The sequence below is a fragment of the Mobula hypostoma genome, chromosome 4 (assembly GCF_963921235.1).
Source record: "Mobula hypostoma chromosome 4, sMobHyp1.1, whole genome shotgun sequence".
Taxonomy (NCBI): domain Eukaryota; kingdom Metazoa; phylum Chordata; class Chondrichthyes; order Myliobatiformes; family Myliobatidae; genus Mobula; species Mobula hypostoma.
In genome coordinates, this window is record NC_086100.1 from 102,372,638 (window position 1) to 102,394,151 (window position 21,514).

General features: G+C 41.1%; 1 protein-coding gene across 3 annotated transcripts in view; it reads right to left on the reverse strand.

Moving 5' to 3' along the window:
- Positions 1-21,514, reverse strand: part of sorcs2 (sortilin-related VPS10 domain containing receptor 2) — a 738,192-nt gene that overhangs the window by 231,567 nt on the left and 485,111 nt on the right. For all 3 annotated transcript variants that reach the window (XM_063046317.1, XM_063046318.1, XM_063046316.1), the window contains exon 4: positions 15,930-16,094. In XM_063046317.1, coding sequence (XP_062902387.1) covers positions 15,930-16,094 — 165 coding nt within the window. The remainder of the gene's footprint in view (positions 1-15,929; positions 16,095-21,514) is intronic.

Sequence of the window (21,514 nt, forward strand, 5' to 3'; positions counted from 1 at the left end):
TGCATTGGTCATGATCTTTCAAGAATCACTTGATTCTGGCATGGTCCCAAAGGACTGGAAAATTGCAAATGTCACCACTCTTTAAGAAGGGAGAAATGTAAAAGAAAGGAAATTATAGGCCAATTAGCCTAACCTCAGTAGTTGGGAAAGTGTTGGAGTCTATTATTAAGGATGAGGTTTCGGGGTAGTTGGACACTAATAATAAAATAAGTCAAAGTCAGCATGGATTCTGTTAAGGGAAATCTTGCCTGACAAATCTGTTAGAGTTCTTCGAAGAAGTAATAAGTAGGGTGGACAAAGAAAAGGCAGTGGATGTCATTTACATGGATTTTCAGAAGACATTTGATAAGGTGCCTCACATGAGGCTGCTTAACAAGATAATATCCTATGGCATTACAGGAAAGATACTGGCATGGATCGAGGAATGGCTGACAGGCAGGAGGCAAGTGGGAACAAAAGGGACCTTTTCCAGTTGGCTGCCAGTGATTAGTGGTGTTCCTCAGGGGTCAGTATTGGGACCACTACTTTCCACATTGGTTGCAATTGGTTTAGATAATGGAATTGATGGCTTTGTGGCAAAGCTTGCAGATGATATGAAGATAGATGGAGGGGTTGGTAGTGCTGAGGAAGCAGATCTTACACAAATTGGAAGAATAGGCAAAAAAGTGGCATATGGAATAGTGTCGAGAAATGTATGATAATGCATTTTGGTAAAAGGAGTAATAGTGCGGACTATTATCTAAATGGGGAGAAGATTCAAACATCAGAGGTGTAAAGGGACTTAGGAGTCCTCGTGCAAGACTCCCAGAAGATTAATTTACAAATGCAATGTTGGCATTTTTTTCAAGAATAGAATATAAAACCAAGGAGATAATTCTGATGCTTTATAATACACTGGTTAGACCACACTTGGAATATTGTCAATGGTTTTGGACCGCATATCTCAGAAAGGATGTGTTGCATTGGAGAGAGTCCAGAGGAGGTCCACGAGGATAATTCCTGGAATGAAGGGGTTAACATATGAGCAGAGTTTGGCATCTTTGGGCCTGTACTCACTGGAATTTAGAAGAATGTTGAAAGGACTAAATAAGGTGGATGTGGAGAGGATGTTTCCTCTGATGGGGCTATCCAGAACTAGAGAGCACAGTCTCAAAATTAAGGGGCGACATTTAGAACGGAAGTAAGGAGGAACTTTTTTTAGCCAGAGAGTAGCGAATCTGTGGAATTCTCTGCTGCAGACTACGGTGGAGGTCAAGTATGTTGGAATATTTAAAGCGGAAGTTGATAATTTGCTGATTGGTTGGGGCATCAAAGGATATGGCGAGAAGGCAGGTATATGGGGTTGGGAATCAGCCATCAGGAATGGCGGAGCAGACTCAATGGGCTGAATGGCTTAATTCTGCTCCTATGTCTTATGAACCCTACCTTCTTATGACGCTACTTTCAAGGAATTATAGATCTGTATTCCCAGATTCCTTTGTCTTACCACACATCTCAGTGCCCTATCGCCTACTGTGCAAGTCCTACCCTGGTTTGTCCTCTCAAAGTGCAACACCTTATACTTATCTGCATTAAATTTTATCTGCCATTTTCAGCCCATTTTTCCAGCTGCTCCAAATCCCACTGTAAGCTTGTATAGTCCACTACACCCCCAATCTTGATGACATTGGCAAATTTCATGATCCAGTTTACCATATTATCAACCAGATTGTTGATATAGATGATAAACAACAATGAACCCAGCACTGATCCCTGCAGCACATCATAAGTCACAGGTTTCCACTCAGAGAGGCAACCATCTACTACTATTCTCAAGCTTCTCCTGACAAGTCAAGCAACTGAAGCTTCTGGATAAGCCTCCCATGCAGAACTTTGCAGAAGTCCTTGCTAAAGTCTATGTAGACAAGGTCCACTGCCTTTCTTTCATTATCTTTCTGGATAACTCAATAAGATTAGTAAAACACAACCTTCCATGCACAAATTCATGTTGACTATCCCTAATCAGGCCCTGTCTTTACAAGTTCTTATATATCCTGTCTTTAGAATACCTTCCAAAATTTACCCACAACTGATGGAGGGAAGCTAAGGATGGTGGGACAGGGAGGCGGGGAGGAGGGAGGAGGGAGAGATGGAAGGGAGGAGGGAAGGGAGGGGAGGGAGGAGGGAGGGAGGGAAGGAAAGAGGTGAGGAGGGAGGGGAGGAGGGAAGGAGGGAAGGAAGGGAGGATGGAAGGAAATGAGGGAGGAAAGGAAGAAAAGAAGGAAGGAAGGAAGGAAGGAAGGAAGGACGGACAGAGAGCAACAGAATAGCAGCTTGGGGATGTCCACTCAAAGCTTGCTTGAAACAGCAGCTGGAACACCAAAAGCAACTGAAGAGCATACATTTCATATTTAATACAGGCTCCTGTTCCATTTCAACAGCTGCCCTGCCTAACCATTAAAACGAGTAGGGTACTGTGCTTTTACTTCTGATTTTCAGCAAGATTAGTTTTCTTCTGCTCAACATTGAACAGATTAGTGGCCTTCATCAGCCTCACCTAACTGAAGCCAATGTATGTAATTTGTCTTCTCTGGATCTCCACCTTACTATTTCCATCTCCATCTCTTCTCTTCTCCTGTTTTTGACAGATTAAACATACTCCTTGTGTTTCCCTCTCCAGAAATGCTGTTTAACCTAGTGTTTTTGATGTCATATCAAATTTCCTCAAGATGCCTAATAAGGATCAGGTCAGTGAGCAATGGAGGTGGAAAGAAGTTTTGGATATTCTGAGATCGGTGTGACTATTGGATTATACTTTATAATGGTCTTCAGTGTTTTGGTGTTTTCTTTTTTGTGGTTGATTAGTGGCTGGGTGATCTGTCACTTATCTGTGTGTGGGGAGTAACGGGGGTTTTAGTGCGAGTCGCTGCTCTTTTCTGCGAGTGAGGGGGTCGGGGATTGTTATTGTCGCTGCTCTTTTTGGGGAGGGTGTTGGGGATTGTTATTGTGGCTGTTTTTTCTGTGGGGAGGGTGTTGGAGATTGTTATTGTGGCTGTTTTTTCTGTGGGGAGGGTGTTGGAGATTGTTATTGTGGCTGTTTTTTCTGTGAGGAGGGTGTTGGGGATTGTTATTGTGGCTGTTTTTTCTATAGGGAGGGGTTGGGGATTGTTATTGTGGCTGCTTTTTCTGTGGAGAGGCGGTCGGTGTTGTTATTGTAACTGTTTTTTTCGTTGGGGAGGGGTCAGGAAATGTTATTGTAACTGCTTTTTCTTTGGGGAAGGGTTGGGGATTGTTATTGTGGCTGCTTTTTCTGTGGGGAGGGGTCGGGGATTGTTATTGTGGCTGTTTTTTCTGTGGGGAGGGGTTGGGGATTGTTAATGTGGCTGCTTTTTCTGTGGGGAGGGGTCGGGGATTGTTATTGTAGCTGTTTTTTCTGTGAGTGAGGGGGTCGGGGATTGTTATTGTGACTGTGTTTTCTTTAGGGAGGGGTCGGGATTGTTAATGTGGCTTTTTTCTGTGGGGAGGGGTCAGGGATTGTTATTGTGGCTGTTTTTTCTGTGGGGAGGGTGTTGGGGATTGTTTTTGTGGCTGTTTTTTCTATAGGGAGGGGTTGGGGATTGTTATTGTGGCTGTTTTTTCTGTGGGGAGGGGGTTGGAGATTGTTATTGTGGCTGCTTTTTCTGTGGAGAGGCGTTCGGTGTTGTTATTGTAACTGTTTTTTTCTTTGGGGAGGGGTCAGGAAATGTTATTGTAACTGCTTTTTCTTTGGGGAAGGGTTGGGGATTGTTATTGTGGCTGTTTTTTCTGTGGGGGGACGGGTGAGGATTGATATTGTGGCTGTTTTTCCTCTCAGCGAGGGGCCGGGTATTGTTATTGTGGCTGTTTTTTCCCTGTGGAGGGGTCGGCGATTGTTACTGTGGCTGTTTTTACTGTGAGGATGGGTTGGGGATTGTTATTGTGGCTGCTTTTTCTTTGGGGAGGGGGTTGGGGATTGTTATTGTGGCTGCTTTTTCAGTGAGTGGGGGGTCAGGGATAGTTATTGTGGCTACTTTTTTTGTGGGGAGAGGGTTGGGATTGTTATTGTCGTTGTTTTTTCTGTGGGGGAGGGTCGGGATTGTTATTGTAGCTGTTTTATCTGTGGGGAGGGGGTCGGTGTTGTTATTGTGACTTTTTTCTTATTGTTAATTCACAGTTTAGATGAAGTAGAGGAATGGAACTTGGCTTCCTTCTGCATCTAACTTTAGTGTTACACTCAGCCCTGCCAGAGGAACAGGCACAAGGCCAAAGGACTCTGGGTGATTTACCGGCTGCAGGGACTAATCGATGTGACTCTTGATAGAGAACAGGTTGGATGGAATGAGGTCAGGATAAGTACTCTTGGGGAGATGTGGGTGAAGGCAGAAGATGTGACAGAGGACTCAGAGGCCAGACAAATTATTTTAGATTGCCAGGCAGTATTTGCTAAACATAAACATGACTGTGGCAGGTTGCAAGGAGACGAGTGTATACAAGGCCTTGATCCAACAGCCCAGAAGCAATACAGATTTCCAAAACAAGCAGAGGCAGATGTTGAGATTATTCAGAGTTTGTTAACACAAAGTTTTGTGAGAAATAGCATCTACAAATACTTCACCCTCATGGCCAGTTTAGAATCTGATGGTTGGAGACTCACCATAGATTACCAGGAATTGAAGAAAGTTACCTCTTTACCAACCTCTACTGTAGCCACAAGTTCCAAGACTATGATTAAGCAGAATTCTGTATGTTGCAAAGTGATTCACAGTGCTGAAAAGGGAGTGTCAATATAAATTTGCTTTCATTTGGGAGGGACACGAGTAGACATGAACAGTTTTGGCGCAATTCACAATTCACCTTCCATTTTCCATCAATGGCTGGCAAATGTGCTGAAAGCCTTTCCAGCTCCCCAGTGTATCTGCTGATACAGAAAGAGACCCGTCAGAAGCTTTATCAGTTACTTAAAGAAGTAATTCAACTGTTATAGGAGATGGATTTGAAAGTAAATTATAAAAAGGCTCAAATCATGAGGCAACAGATTAGTAACTTGAAGTGGTTATAACCCCTGGGAGATGAGAGTGTGATAAACAATGTTGTGGCAAAACTACCTCTTCCCACTGATGTGAGGGGATTGAGGTCCTTTCTTGGTTTGGTGGGGTATTATAGAGATCACATAGTTGTGTTTGCCTCCAAAGCTTTCCCACTTATGGGGCTCTTGAAGAAAGGTGTTCCATGGGAATGGAAACCAGAACACTCTAAGGCAGAATCAGATCTTAAAACTAGCCTGCTCTTAACACCCCCAAACCATTCTGAGCTATTCTCTTTGGAGGTTGCTGCAATAGGGTGTTAGCTGTGATCATATGGTATTAGCTGTGTTACTCCAGGAGACACAAGTCAGTGGCATATGCACCTTGTGTTTACTCTGTAGAACAAGGTTATATGACATGTGAACGTCATTTATTAGCAGTGTTTTTGGCAGTTAATATTTCACTTATATTGCTGGTCTTAATTCACTAGCTATCTTAACAGAGTATATTCCAATTCAGCTTTTGCTGAATGATTGTATTAAGGATGGAACAGTCAGTCAAACGCAACTAGTCCAATGGGCTGTAATGTCAGTGTTAACGGTACAACCATGCTCGCTGACAATTTAACTTGTTGGGGTGAACCTCACAAGTGTCAGATGACAGTAGCACAAGGACAGAAAGGACCATTCATTCCCATCTTAAAATCAGGAGAAGAAAATAAGGTCATGTGACCAGAAAGTTCCTCTTTAAGCATCTTTGTTGATGGACCATCACAGTTTCTGATGGAGAGAGACACACAGGATGTGGTATATATGTACAGGATGAAGAAGGAATAGAGGTGGAAAGTGCTGCAATCGCGTTACCCACAACAATGAGTGCACAAGCAGCACAGCTTGCTGTTATAGCTTTTGTTGGCAGCCATTCAGGCAGATATCCTTCAGGAGCAATCACACACTTGGGAAGTATGCATGTTTGTAATAGTTCGACTGAATACTTACCGTTATGGGAAGCGAGAGGTTATGTTTCAGCAGATGGTAAACCTTTATCATAAGCACCTTTACTGAAGTAGATATTTGAGAAGGCGAGAAGAAATACTGATGGAGTGAAAGAGGTGAAGGCTCACTTAAAGACATCCCCGGAAGGGGACAGGAAGACAGATGAGTTAGACAAGGTGTGGAGTGAAATGGAATCCAGATATAGAGGGAATAATGACACATAAGCCAGCAAAGAGTATACCTATAGACAGTCAAGGTACAACAACAGGATCAGGAGTTAGCAAAGGTACAGCGAAGAGAGAATTCTGAAGAGTATATGTAATATCCAGGTACAAAGGTATTGAATGGGATTGTACTTAATAACGGTAGATTTGTGGTGCCAGAAGGTGAAAGAAACCGGGTGATATATTGGTACCATGACATTTTTGGGCATCGAGGAGCAGATAGAACTATGGAACAGTTGAAGAATCTGTATTCAAAAATATAAAAATGGGTCAGAATAGATTGAAGAGCATCAGTCATAGACTAAGGGTGGCCTGCATAAATGTGATAAGTATTAAGAATAAAATAACTGAGCAAGTGTGTATAAGTATGAAAAATAGCAATAACTCAAACCAGACTGACCTCAAACGATGGTGATGAATACAGTATTAAAGGACATACTTTACTTAGGGAAGATAATCAAAATCGTAAAGATGGAAGAGTAGCTATATAAACAAGAGAGAATTTAAATGTGGGGCTGCTTATGACAGGAGATGAATTGACTGGAAATGTCTGGGTGAGGATTGAAAGCTATAAGGATAAAGGATAACAACAGGAATTCTGCAGATGCTGGAAATTCAAGCAACACACACCAAAGTTGCTGGTGAACGCAGCAGGCCAGGCAGCATCTCTAGGAAGAGGTGCAGTCGATGTTTCAGGCCAAGACCCTCGAAGGGTCTCGGCCTGAAACGTCAACTGCACCTCTTCCTAGAGATGCTGCCTGACCTGCTGCGTTCACCAGGATAAAGGATAATGGGTGTATGTTAAAGACCCCTAATGCTGATAGTGATGTTAATAAACAACTCTAACAGAATATTTAAAAAGCAAGTTCTGAGGGTGATGGTATAGTTATGGGTGACTTTAATTTCCCAAATACTGAATGGGAGAACCCAGTGATAATGGATTAGAAGAAAGTGAATTAATTGAGTTATTGAATGATAGTTTTTTGACCCAATATGTTAATGTACCAACATGAGGGGAGGCTTGTCTAGCTTTGATATTCTGTAACAGTCAAGATGAATTTTGAGTACTTAAGTTGTTGAGCCTTTAGGAGTAAGTGATCATAACATTGTTCATCTCAAAGTTATTTGGGAGAGTGTATCAGTAAAAAACCAAAGCCATAAAATTGAATTTCAGAAAGGCAAAGTTTGTGCAGATGCAGCAAAGACTTCAGAAGGTAAACTGCAAGGAGCTACTTGACATTGAGTCAGTTGAGGAACAGTGGGGTCATTTTAAAGAGGTAACACACGCAGTGCAGGAAACGTTCATACACAAGATCAGGAGAAGCAATAAAAACAATGTATCAACTATATGGATGAATAAAGATATATATAAAATTATTGAAGAAAAGACAGCTATATGGGGAATACAGAAAAAATAGTATTGTTAACCGTAGGGCAAATGAAAATATGAGAGCTATAGTCAAGAGGGAAATTAGGATCGCCAAAAAGACAAGTTGAGATGGATATTGCTGATAATGCTAAGATTGACCCCACGAGACTTTTTTACAATAATTTAATAGTAAAAGAAAAGTCGAGGAGGAAATTAAGTGTATTAGGAATAATAGTGGGATGTTAAATTATGCAGAGAAGGACATAGCTGATACTCTTAACTCATATTTTGCTAAAATACTCACTTGCGAAAATATTAGCAACATGCCAGTAAGTGTAGAGAAAAATAAGGTTGTTTTAAGTGGCTTAGAGATCTTAGAAGATGAGGAAAACACGAGGAAATCTGCAGAAGCTGGAAATTCAAGCAACACACACAAAAAATGCTGGTTAACGCAGCAGGCCAGACAGCATCCATAGGAGGAGGTACACAGTCGACGTTTCGGGCCGAGACCCTTCGTCAGAAAATGAGGTCCTGCTTCAGCTGAAAAGGCTAAAAGTTAATAAAGTTCTTGGGCCAGACAACTTACATCCAAGAATACTTAAAGAGGTATGGGATTATATATACAAACCCCTAACATGTATTTTTCAAAAGTCATTGAAGACTGGGGAAATCTCTAAGGACTGGAAGTGGGCCAACGTTGTCCCAGTATATAAGAAGGGTGACCGCACTGACCTGGTAACTATAGACCAGTAAGCTTAACATGTATCACAGGCAAGATAATGGAATCAATGATAAAGAATGAGATGGAAAAGCAACTGATAAGAATAGGCATGCTAGCAGAAAGTCAGCATGGGTTCAGAAAGGAGAAATCATGTTTTATTAATATGCTGGAGTTCTATGGAGAGGCAAGTAAAATTTATGGTAACAATAGAGTGGTTAATGTCATTAATATCATTTACTTAAGACTTTCAGAAGGCTTTTCACAAGGTACCCCTCAAGAGGTTAATAATCAAATTACAGAAGGTAGGGTTTCAGGGTAAGGTTTGTGAATGGCTGAAAAACAGAAAACAACAAATTATGGTGAGAGGATTATTTTCACAACTAGAAGATGTTAAAAGCGGGTTTCCACAGGGATCAGTTTTGGGGCCGCTGCTGTTTTAAATTTACATTAATGATTTGGATAAGCACATAACAAATAAACTAGTAAAGTTTGCCAATGACACAAAATTAGGGGGATGGACTGATAATATTCAGGCAGCAGAATCAATACAGTTAGAACTAAGCAAAATCTAAATGTGGGCAGATAAATGACAGATGAAATTTAATGTAAGATAATGTAAAGTATTACATATAGGAAGTAGAAATATTAGATGTAAGTATACAATGGGGGGGTCTTGCGTTAGAAAATGCACGGTATGAGAAGGATTTGGGTGTCCTGGGTGTCATCACTATCAACAACTAGACAATGCACGGAAGCGATTAGGAAGGCTAATAGAATGTTGGGCTATATAATGCATTCAGTGGAATTCAAGTCGAGATGTTCTTGTTAAGCTGTATAATACGCTTGTGAGGCCACACCTTGAGTACGGTATAAAAATTTGGTCTCCATATTTTGTGAGGAATGTGAAGGCACTGGAGAGAGTTCAGAGAAGGGCAACAAGATTCATTCCAGGTCTGCAGCGTGAGAACTATGAAGAAAGATTACAAGGAGTAAATCTTTTTACTCTAGATAGATGTAGAATGAGAGAAGACATAATAGAAATGTTCAAAATCATTAAAGGTATAAGTAAAATGGATGTGAGCTGTTACTTTAAAATTTATCTGTCATCAAGAACACATTGCCATAGGTGGAGATTGGTTAAGTGAAGATTTCAGACTAATATCTTTTACATTTCTTTACACAGCGAGTTGTGGACATATGGAACAAACTACCTACTTGTGTAGTTGAGAGTAGTACCTTAGAGACTTTTAAATCTAAACTCGATAGTCAGTTCAACACACTACATGAATAGGAATTTGGCAAGCTTTGTTGAGCCAAATTGCCTGCTCTTGTCAAAAACTTTCTAATGTTCTAATTGGTGGCTAAAAATGTGAAGAGATGTAGATCATTGTTGTAAGAATTGTTCGATTGGAACCCAGTTTAACCCAGATAAATTGACTGGAGAAGCAGTTTTAAGACAGACACACACCCTGTAGGAGGACCATGGGTTAACTTGTAGATTGATTTTGTGGGACATTTACCTCTACCACCTGAAATATATCAAAGTAAAGTGGATGCTTTCACCATGTGGATAGAGGCTTTCCCACTGCTTACATAACAGCCAATACTTTGTTCAAGAGGGCTTCTATCCATTGGGGATTGCCAAAGAGTTTAGAATCAGATCAAGATCACCGCTTTACCGCACAGATGATGCAAAATCTGATGAAACTCTTTGGGGTAAAACAGAGGGTCCATATCTCTTATCGACCCAATCCAGTGAAACTTTTGAAAACATGAACAGGACTTCAAAGACAATGTTGGCTAAAATGGCTGAACGGCACATGGCCACATGGGTCAGTGTCATACCCATGAGAATCCATACCACTGAATCTTCTTCGACAGGTTTTACACCGTTTATATTGATGACTGGGAGAGAAATGAGAGAGTTGGAGTTCCTGGTTTGGCTAGATTTATCAGAGCCTGATTATGATGGTATTGTAAAGGACAAATGGGTATAGCAATTAATCGACACTACTAAGAAGAACCAATGTGTCGCAGCCCATAATATGGGACAGAACAAAGAGCAAACTAAACATTATTTTGACGTGCAAACTTCTAGGGAGTTGAGAATACAATGGAAGTTTATGATCTCAGAACACCAGCCATGTTCTTTTACACCTGAGATTTGTCGGGCCACTTAATGTCATTGACAGAGCTAGTCCATCAGTCTATCAAATCCAAACTGCTCCTCATAAGTTAGGTTGGTATAATATTAACCCAGTTAAACCCCTTGGAGAAAATCATTGTTCTTTCGTAGCTGAGGTTCATGAATCACATTGTCAATGGGGTGCTCAGGATAGAAATGATGATACTTTGAGGTATTTTTCAGGCAAAGTGTCGATGCTCTCTCAGTGAGTTGGGCACCATTTCCAGAATTCACCTGGAGGTTACAGATAGGTCACTTTATACTCAGCATCAAGAAAGGAGGGTTAAGTCAAGGCATTCATTGCAATAGTTTAAGCCATGGCAGAGATAAGGGAAAAGCGAAACAGATGAGAGACTGCATTCTTCACCAGATCTCCTGGAAATAAAGCAGGGAAAGGCAGGTTTAAATTTACAGTAAGTATCAGATGATTAAGTAAGCATGGAATCTGCATTTGATGTTTCTTCTCCTGGTATTCAGAAATGATAGGCATTGGAATACTGCAGATGAGTGACCTCATAATGGTCGAAAGGTCTATTGAAGCTTACATGTTCTACAATAAAGTGCATTATTGGCCAATGGTATATTCATCTAGAAAAGGAAAACTCTGATTGTAAAACCTCCACTGCCTTGCAGCCATACCCACCCATGGGAAAGGCTTCGGGAGTAAGCCCCGAGGAAGAAATCCAGAGCCGGCGTCCCTAAGACAGTTTGATGTTGTTTACAATTTCACTCTGGTAACCTCTGCAACGACACTGGTGTCAAGCTGTATTGCTGCTTGCCCTCCCCTTGAACTACATTAGTGACACGGAGAGGGGGAACCCACTGCATGGGCAACAGCCGTTCGTCAAAGCTTCCCACCCAGGCTTGCACCCTGGAGAGTACACAGTCCACCAGAGGAGCAAACCTATGCTCCCTGGGATCGATGGCTGCCTACTACTATATTCATCTGGACTGATACAAGGGATGAAGATGATTAGGTTAGCTGCAGATGGACTATTCAAGATATTCACAGAGAAGTCTATTTGCGTTCCATCTGATGCCGTCATAATCGTAGATTGTGTGGATGAGGAAGATAAAATGGTAGTATGAGTTCTGAAGAACCGAGCGAAGAGTTTGGATTCCACTTACCAATCTACCTACTTATGCTATTAAATGGCAAAGATCTACAAAGGGAGTAGATTTGGCTTCCTGTCACCATAAGACAGAATATTGGGTTTGTCCAAAGGATTTAGTTAAGAATGGGTTAACTGGTTCCTTATAACTGTTCTTTATGTATTTTGCTTGTAAATAACAGGACATTACTAAACTTTGCTTTGGTGGAAGATACTTATTACATTACTACTTCAAACACACATTACAAGAAGGGATCTTTAATTTGCAGTTTGTTTAACTCTGAAGTTGTGGTTTTCAATGTTTCGAGTGACTTCATTTTGGCAGGACAAGTGCTACCCAAACCTGTTGTAAAATCATGTATTCACCTGAATATATATATCAATGATACTGCTGAGATTTTACTTAGATATGAACAGGTATCTACCGCACCTTCACCTATCCCTCAGTTTGCAGCACAGTGGAATGGTGTTATCAACCATGATGTAGCTATTATTTTGACAATTGTTTGAATTATCCAAGATTCTGGCATTTTCCCCCTTCCTTCTCAGTCCTGAAGAAGGGTCTTGGCCCAAAACGTCAACTGTTCACTCTTTGTCACAGATGCTGCCTGACCTGCTGAGTTCCTCCAGCATTTTGTGTGTGTGTTGCTCTGGATTTCCAGCATCTGCAGATTCTCTCTTCTTTGTAACTATTCAAAATTGTTTTGTCATACCCACCTTTTTGGAGTAAAGTTTAGAACCAGGCTGTAAATGTGAATGTACATCCTTGGATTTGTATTATTTTGCATGTTATTGTTGTTCTGCTCTTTGTTCTAATGATTATCCAAAGTGTTTTTCTGAGTGTTTTCCAATGGCAATGTAAACTACTTATATGGGTACATGCTCCTGTAAATGCCATCTCAAGTCACTTTTTGATTTTGTCTAACTTTACAACATGATGTTATTACTTTGAGTACAATATACCTCATTAGGTCTTACTTGTTGTTCTATATAGACAATAGGTGCAGGAGTAGGCCATTCGGCCCTTCGAGCCAGCACCGCCATTCACTGTGATCATGGCTGATCATCCAGAATCAGTATCCAGTTCCTGCCTTATCCCCATAACCTTTGATTCTGCTATCTTTAAGAGCTCTATCCATCTCTTTCTTGAAAGCATCCAGAGACTTGGCCTCCACAGCCTTCTGGGGCAGAGCATTCCATATATCCACCACTCTCTGGGTGAAAAAGTGTTTTCTCAGCTCTGTTCTAAATGGCCTACATCTAATTCTTAAACTGTGGCCTCTGGTTCTGAACTCACCCATCAGCGGGAACATGCTTCTTGCCTCCAGCGTGTCCAATCCCTTAATAATCTTATATGTTTCAATAAGATCCCCTTTCAGCCTTCTAAATTCCAGAGTATACAAGCCCAGTCGCTCCAATCTTTCGACATATGACAGTCCCGCCATCCTGGGAATTAACCCTGTGAACCTACGCTGCACTCCCTCAATAGCAAGAATGTCCTTCCTCAAATTTGGAGACCAAAACTGCACACAGTACTCCAGGTGTGGTCTCACCAGGGCCCTGTGCAGCTGCAGAAGGACCTCTTTGCTCTTATACTCAATTCCCCTTGTTATGAAGGCCAGCATGCCATTAGCTTTCTTCACAGCCTGCTGTACTTGCATGCTTGCTTTCAGTGACTGATGTACAAGAACACCTAGATCTCGTTGTGCTTCCCCTTTTCCTAACTTGACTCCATTTAGATAATAATCTGCCTTCCTGTTCTTACCACCAAAGTGGATAACCTCACATTTATCCACATTAAAACTGCATCTGCCATGCATCTGCCCACTCACCCAGCCTGTCCAAGTCATTCCGCATTCTCATAATATCCTCCTCACATTTCACACTGCCTCCCAGCTTTGTGTCATTGGCAAATTTGCTAATGCTACTTTTAATTCCCTCATCTAAATCATTAATATATATTGTAAACAGCTGAGGTCCCAGCACTGAACCCTGCGGTACCCCACTGGTCACCGCCTGCCATTCCGAAAGGGACCCGTTAATAGCTACTCTTCGTTTTCTGTCAGCCAACCAATTTTCATTCCATGTCAGTACTCTGCCCCCAATACCATGTGCCCTAATTTTGCCCACTAATAGCCTATGTGGGACTTTATCAAAGGCTTTCTGAAAGTCCAGGTACACTACATACACTGGCTCTCCCTTGTCCATTTTCATAGTTACATCCTCAAAAAATTCCAGAAGATTAGTCAAGCACGATTTCCCCTTTGTAAATCTATGCTGACTCAGACCGATCCTGTTACTGCTATCCAGATGTGTCATAATTTCATCTTTTATAATTGACTCCAGCATCTTTCCCACCACTTATGTCAGGCTAACATATGCCAGTATATAGTGTGAAATTAGGTATCTTTTATCATTTTTCACTTTTATGCTTTGGTACTGATAATATTGTTAAATATGCTGGTGTTTTGATATCCATGATTTACAGTCCATGACATTCTGTTAGCATCTTCATCAGTATCATTCGATATACTGTAATCATGAATGCTGGTGTTCCTTTTGTACTGTATCTCAGACATATAAACAGCAGCGTGATCCCCAGAATTTTAGTGGGTCAAAAGGGGGCAGATATCAACCATGAAGGAATTAAAATTGAAAGAAAACATTGAATTTGAATGAGTCAAGGAGAGTGGAAGTAGACAATCCAATTGCCTTTGTTCTTGCCATGTGGGTGAAGGAATGGGGGCTGCCATTTTCTGAAGCTGCTCTGTAACCTCCATTTTGCGAGCTGTCTTGTAAACTGGTTTTGCTCAAGAATAGCTGCATCAGTGTTTTAAGGTGGACACAATGATGCTCCTGATAATTTGCTGATTTCCAAATTTGGAAAGATCATTTCCAAATAAGCAGTTATTTGTGGTCTTCCTTGGTATAATAGAACATGCAGATAATGTTTCAGCTATATGAGACCTTGGTCAGACCCCACTTGCAATACTATGTTCAGTTCAGGTCACCTCCCTACAGGAGGGATGTGGATGCTATAGAGAAAATGCAGAGGAGGTTTACAAGGATGTTGTCTGGTTTGGAGAGTATCCCTTATAAGAATAGGTGGAGTGAACTTGGCCTTTTCTCCATGGAAACTTGGAGTGAGGGAGGATGAGAGGTGACCTGATAGAGGTGTATAAGATGATGAGGGGCATTGATCGTGTGGATAGTCAGAGGCTTTTTCCCAGGGCCGAAATGGCCAACACGAGGGGGCATAGTTTTAAGGTGCTTGGAAATAGGTACGGGGGGGCGGGGGGTGTGTGGGAGGGGATGTCAGGGGTAAGTTTTTCCACACAGAGGCTAGTAGGTGTGTGGAATGCACTACCAGAACTGGTGGTGGAGGTGGATACAATATAGTCTTTTAACAGACTCTTAGATAGGTACCTGGAGCTTAGAAAAATAGAGGGCTATGCGGTAGAGAAACTTCAGCCAGTTTCTAGAGTAGGTTACATGGTCAGCACAAGATTGTGGGCTGGAGGGCCTGTAACGTACTGTAGATTTCTATGTTCTATGCAGATTTATGAATAATGGAAATTGTGTCCGACCTAAGTAACTAGAGCCGAGTAGCTGGCTGATTCAGAACAAAGAGACATTCATTATAAGTTGAAATTTAGAGAGGGTCAATAAAGCGATGCTGGCTCGGACCAGGTCTAATGGGAAGCGGACACATTAGCCAGAAAGGTCAGAGCCAACAAGACTGAATCACAACGTCTGAACTGATGATGAGGCGGTTCAAATGCAAAGCAGACAGAACTCTAGAGATTACTGTTTCAAGGATGTCCACCCTGCCAGAGTCCGGGAGAAGGACCAATTGTTTGGCCAATGGGAGAGCCGTTACTTCAGTGGGATAAATTGGAGAAGGGGTCTGAGTGTGTACTGGTACAGAGAGAACAGAAGAATTCATGTTTTAAGTTATTAGCCTGGGGACAATGCAGTTACGTTGAAGTTTGTGCCGAGACAATAAATTGCAAGGTTTGGTTGAGTAAGAGTTGTGCAGTGAATTACCTAATCTTGATCAGTTGATAATAGTCAACAACACCAACAATTGTATACAATGTGGAAAAAGAGCAATGGTGCTGGAATTAAGCTATACCTATACAACATAATAAAGAGTAACTCTTTGAAAAAGATGTTAGCATCTATTCTGAAGATAAATCTTTAATTCTGGAGATTCTAAAACTGGGTTGCTGCCACTCCACACAAGTGGTTGGGCTATTTAGGTAGCAATTCAAAAAGAATATATTTTAAGGTCATACTCACTCGCCCCTCTTTGCTGTACACGAGCAATTTATCTTGTTCCTTTGGATGAAACACCAGAGTTTCCACAGAGAAGAAAATTTGCTGCTTTTGAAAGTTCGCTCCCTCATCGGTACTCAGAAAGAGGCTTTGATCACGATCATTCATTGATGAACTCACAAGAATGACCTGAAATAGAACAAACAGAAAATGGATCACTTTATTGTGTAAACAAAAATAGTGGCTGAGCTAAGGGGTGTTTTTTTTAACTCCGTGTCACCATTGGACAACATTGATATTGGGTGTGCGCTGTTGATGACCTCTTAGCTGTTATCAATGGCAGTGCATTTGTAGTACATATCGGAAATTAAACAATGTAACAGCAAAGAACGTGGCACTACATTGGAATCACAACATTGCCAATCTTCCTTAATACAGCATATAGGATGGAAGGTATAACAGCTACTAGAAGACATGGTAGATTCAGAAAATATCAGGAGCTGAGAATTGTTGAACAACTGTTCTCATTAATCCAACACTCTAAACTTTGTAAAACATGCCAGTCTGTGGCCACATGAAGTATAGGCAACCTCTACTTAAAAGAGAAGCTGTGTTCCTAGAAATCCGCCTACAATTCTACAGTTTTCTGTACCACAGCTGCTATTCATGATGGTGCGGGGGTGGGGGTGAGAGTAGAGGGGCAGGGGGCATTCTGATATACCTTAGAAATTTACAGACAAAATGGCCAGTGGCTGCATTCAGAGACAAGCTGTTGTAGATAACTTATCACTTTCAAGCCTTTAGGAATACTCTTGGAGACATATGGAAAAATGCACTTTTGCACGCAAATAGATAAGATAGTTGAATGATATAACACACAGTGAATAACAGTGCTTACACTTAAATTTGCTGGCATGCTTCAGATAGCTTAAGGGAAAATAACAAGGCAAAGTCAAAAAAAATTACTAGATAGGAAAACAAATTTACTCCTTCAAAAACAGCTGCCAAATTATCATGAGTTGCAAAATCAAAAGTAGAAAAATGTATTATTTCTTTCACAGTTTGTGCTCATCTTTTCCCCACATCAATTCTACAACAACAATTTTTACTTTGTTTCTCAGATTTTTGGGTAGTGATTTGTGAATTCCCCAAGGGCAAATTTCCATAACCCAAACAGCAGTATTGCATGGGTCACCTATATTATTAAAATATTATCTACTCAAACAGAGATGAAGGGAATTTTAAAGGAGAGAATGAGGGAGATATTGAAGCAAAGAGCATTAAGGAGGGACTCGAGCAGTAGTAAATCAAGGCAACTGGACTTGCTCTGTTGTCTGGAAGACGTTCCACCACTTATCCAAGAGGCTTCTTCAGTTCTGATCCATGGCGGGTAGTTTTTTGGTTTATAAACTCTGTGAAGGTACAGCAATCACATGAGGGTCGTAGAGGTAATGAGAGGATCATTAGTCTTATCTTTGCATGAATGAAGGTGTGAACTGCTGTTGAGACACCAGGGTAGAGATGTTAGGACTGCATTGCAAGTAGCTGATAAATGTCGTACCCCACCCCCTCTGTTCAGGGATGGGTTTTCCAGTTTGACAAAGATTGCTTCTATAACCCCTCTTTTAAATCACTTATCCTCCCTGTCCAAAATATCAAAGGAGCGTCCCTTGTCCTTCAAAAGTAGATATTTTGTCAATGACCTGGGACAGAAAGGAGGGAAGCTTTCAGCTTTAGGAAGATACAGAGGGCCTTGTCAGTCAGGGAACAACGTGCCATATTGAGAGAACTTAATCCAACAAAGCAAGGAAATAAAATAAAATTAAATACTAAAATGTGTGGAGGTACAGAAGATTAACTCCATGGGTCCTTATAGGTAGGTAAATTGGTTAAAAAGGCATAAAGAAAGCTTTCCCTTTATCGGATGAGACATGAAATATAAACCCAGGATAAACTCAGAATTTTATACTGTACATAGCTGTCCACAGGCCACATATTTCAGGAAAGATGTGGTCACACTAGAAAGGATACAGAGGAGATTTTTTAAGATGTTACCAGGACTGGAAAGATTTAGTGATGAAGAAATATTGGCTACCCTAAAGCTAAAACTATTTTCTATGGAATGCAGGAGTCTGAAGGGAGTATGAATAGAAGGGCAGAAAATTGTTAATGCTGTAATCAGTTTTCATTAGCTGATGAGACAAAATATGTTTACATTTAACATAATTGAAAGAGTTTAGAAGGCAGGTAAGATAGAACACAGGACAGTACAGCACAGAAACAGGCCATTTGGTCCACAATGTTGTGCCAAACCAGCTAAAAAGCAAATCACAAACACCCAAACACTAATCCCGACCTACACAATGTCCATATCCCTCTATCTTCCTCACGTTCATGTGCCTATTCAAACATCTCTTAAAAGCCTCCAATGTATTTGCCTCTACCACCAAACTAGGCAGTGCATTCATTGCAAGCATCCGCCACTCTCAAAAAATGTACCCCTCACATCCCCCTTGAACCTACCCCCCTCACCTTCAATGCATGCCCTCTGGTATTAGATATTTGAACCCTGGGAAACAGATACTCTCTGTCCACTCTATCTATGTCTCTCATACCTCTGACAGATTTCCCCTCAATCTCCGGCATTCCAGAGAAAACAACTCAAGCATATCCAGCCTCTCGTGGTAGCACATGCTCCCTAAAAAGTCAGAATCCTGGTAAACCTCTTCTACACCCTCTCCAAAGCCTCAACATCCTTCCTATAGTGGGGTGACCAGAACTGTACACAATACTCCAGATGTGCTTGATCAGGGTTCTATGAAGTTGCAACATATCCTCTTGACTTTTGAATTCAGTGCCTTGACTAATAAAAGCAAGCATTCCATTAGCCTTCTTAACAATCTTATCAATCTGTGTTGCTACTTCCAAGGAGCTATGAACTTGGATCCCAAGATCTCTCCGCTCAGCAACACTGTTATGGATCTTGCCCGGAACAGTGCATTATCTCTTTGCACTTGCCCTGCCAAGATGCAACACCTCACATTTATCTGGGTTAAACTCCATCTGCCTTTTCTCTGCCCATATCTGCAACTGATCTATATCGTGCTACATTCTTTGCCAGTATTCTACTACACTGTCAACAACTTCACCAATCCTGATATCATCCACACTTCAAACTATCTGACCGAACATACATTTTATTTTGAATTTGCTTTTCAATACTTTCCCTGACATCTACTTTTGGAGCGATTCTTCGTCTAATATGGGAAGGAAATATTTTTCTTCCAGAGGAGATTGGGTACTGGAATTCATGAACTGACAGTCTTATGGAGGCAGAAACTTCCATCACTTTTAACATGTGCAACAATTTTTTTGAAGAGATAAGACTACAGAGCTAAAGCCATAGAGTTATAGAAAAGTACAGCACAGGAACAGGCCCTTTGGCCATCTAGTCTGAGCTGAACCATTTAAACTGCCTACTCCCCGACCTGGAGCTGAAAGATGCAATCGAGTATCATTTCTTATTACTTTTTGATTCTATGACTGTTGCTGTTTCCACCACCCTTTCAGGCAGAGAATTCCAGATCACATGCCATGAAAAAGATCTTCATCATGTCACCCTGAGTTTTGTGTCAATCACCTTAAGCAAGGAATCACTGAAATAGTAGAGGTGTATTGAATATTACAAAAATTACTATTATTTTTTACTAAGTGCTCGAGGAATACATGGCTCCCTATCTGTACTGCAATGTTTTACCTATGTCTTTAAGTCTACTGTAAGAGCGTTTTGCTGATCAGAAGCATCTTCTCCTCCTGAGTAATTTACAATTAAGCAAATAAGCCTTGACAGGATTTTGAAGTGCTAGTTCAGGTAATTAAAAACACTTGATGCAACCTTCACACTGAAAGAGCCTTGAAGTCGGCTTGGTATTAATCATACTCACAAATCACTCATTGGAGACAATGGTCTTCACACAAAAGCAAACAATGATTGACAAGGAATACTAATTCTACTAATCTGCTGGGAATTAGCATTGTGAAAATGCAATTTGCCACCAACTCAAAAAAAGTCCTTGGCATACGGAAGTTTACACAGCCCCATTAGTTAATTTACAACTTTCTCACAGTGGGCTTTCACTTTATAAAATATGAAGACCAGAAATAATCTCCAGTGTGATTAAAAGTACCATTAATCTTAAATTAACATACTTCAGTATCTCCAAAACGCTGTAAATCTACGAATTACAGGCTGTTCATTTACTTAACTCTCACTGAAAGGAATAAATATTTTGCTTCACACACAAAAAATGCTGGAGGATCCTTGTCAATCATTTTGCTTATTATGTCCAATAAGTAATTAAGATCCACACACAATTCAAGGTGGATAATCAGAATGTGTGCTATTGTCGCTGTGAATTTTGATCTATTTTTAAATTTGGGTTTTATTTATTATTATGAATGTGAACAAGGTGAAAAGAAACTCAATAAAATCAAATAATAACTACAATCAGAAGGTTATTGCCAGAAATTGAGAGCTTGAGCTCCAGGGAGAGCCTGTGGGGGTGGGTCTGTTTTTCTTGGAGCAGAGGAAGCTGAGGGGAAACCTCAATGAAATTTATAAAATCTTCAGCACTATAAAAGCTTGGCCACAGATATTTCCTGGGATACGTGGCTATTAGAACTAAAGATCACAGGTTTAAGGTGAAAGGGAAAGATTTAAAGGGGACCTGAGGTGTAAGTTTTCCACCCAGTCGGTGTTGGATTTATTTGTTTAATTATTGAGATTCAGTATGGAATTGGCTCTTCCAGCCCTTTGAGCCGTGCTGCTCAGAAACCCCCGATTTAATCCCAGCCTAATCATGGGACAATTTACAAAGACCAATAATTGACCAACTGGTACATTATTGGGAGGAAACCAGAGCACCCGGAGGAAACCCAAGCGGTCATGGGGAAAACATTCAAACTCCTGCAAACGTGCAGTGGTGGGAATTGAACCTGGTCATCAGTGTTCTAACTACTCCACTACCGTACCTGCACCCCGCCACCCCCCCAGTATAGGACCAAGATAATAGAGCAAGTGACCTCAGGAGCGTACAATTACAATTTTTAAAAAGCCCCCTAAAAAGTAAAAACAGCTTTTAAAAATCTCCAGATGTTAACTATCCTTGCTTTGATGCCATTTGTAGCTTGAAATCATATTTTGCAAGCATGTACTTACTGTATATGACTTCCACCCAGTTGCACTCACCCCCATCATTGCAAAGTGCTTTGAGAGACTGGTTCTATCATACCTGAAATCCTGTCTGCCTACTACCCTGGACCCCCATCAATTTGCCTATCGTACCAACAGGTCAACAGTGGATGCCATCTCCACGGCACTTCACTCTGCCCTGACCCACCTGGACAGCCCCAACTCTTATGTCAGAATGCTGTTCATTGGCTTTAGTTCGGCATTCAATACTGTGATCCCCTCCAAGCTGATCGCCAAACTTTGCCAGCTTGGTATCAGCTCATCCCTCTGCAATTGGACCTTGGACTTTCTGACTAACAGACCCCAATCAGTTAAGTTAGACAACCTCTCCTCCTCCACTCTCACCCTGAACACCGGT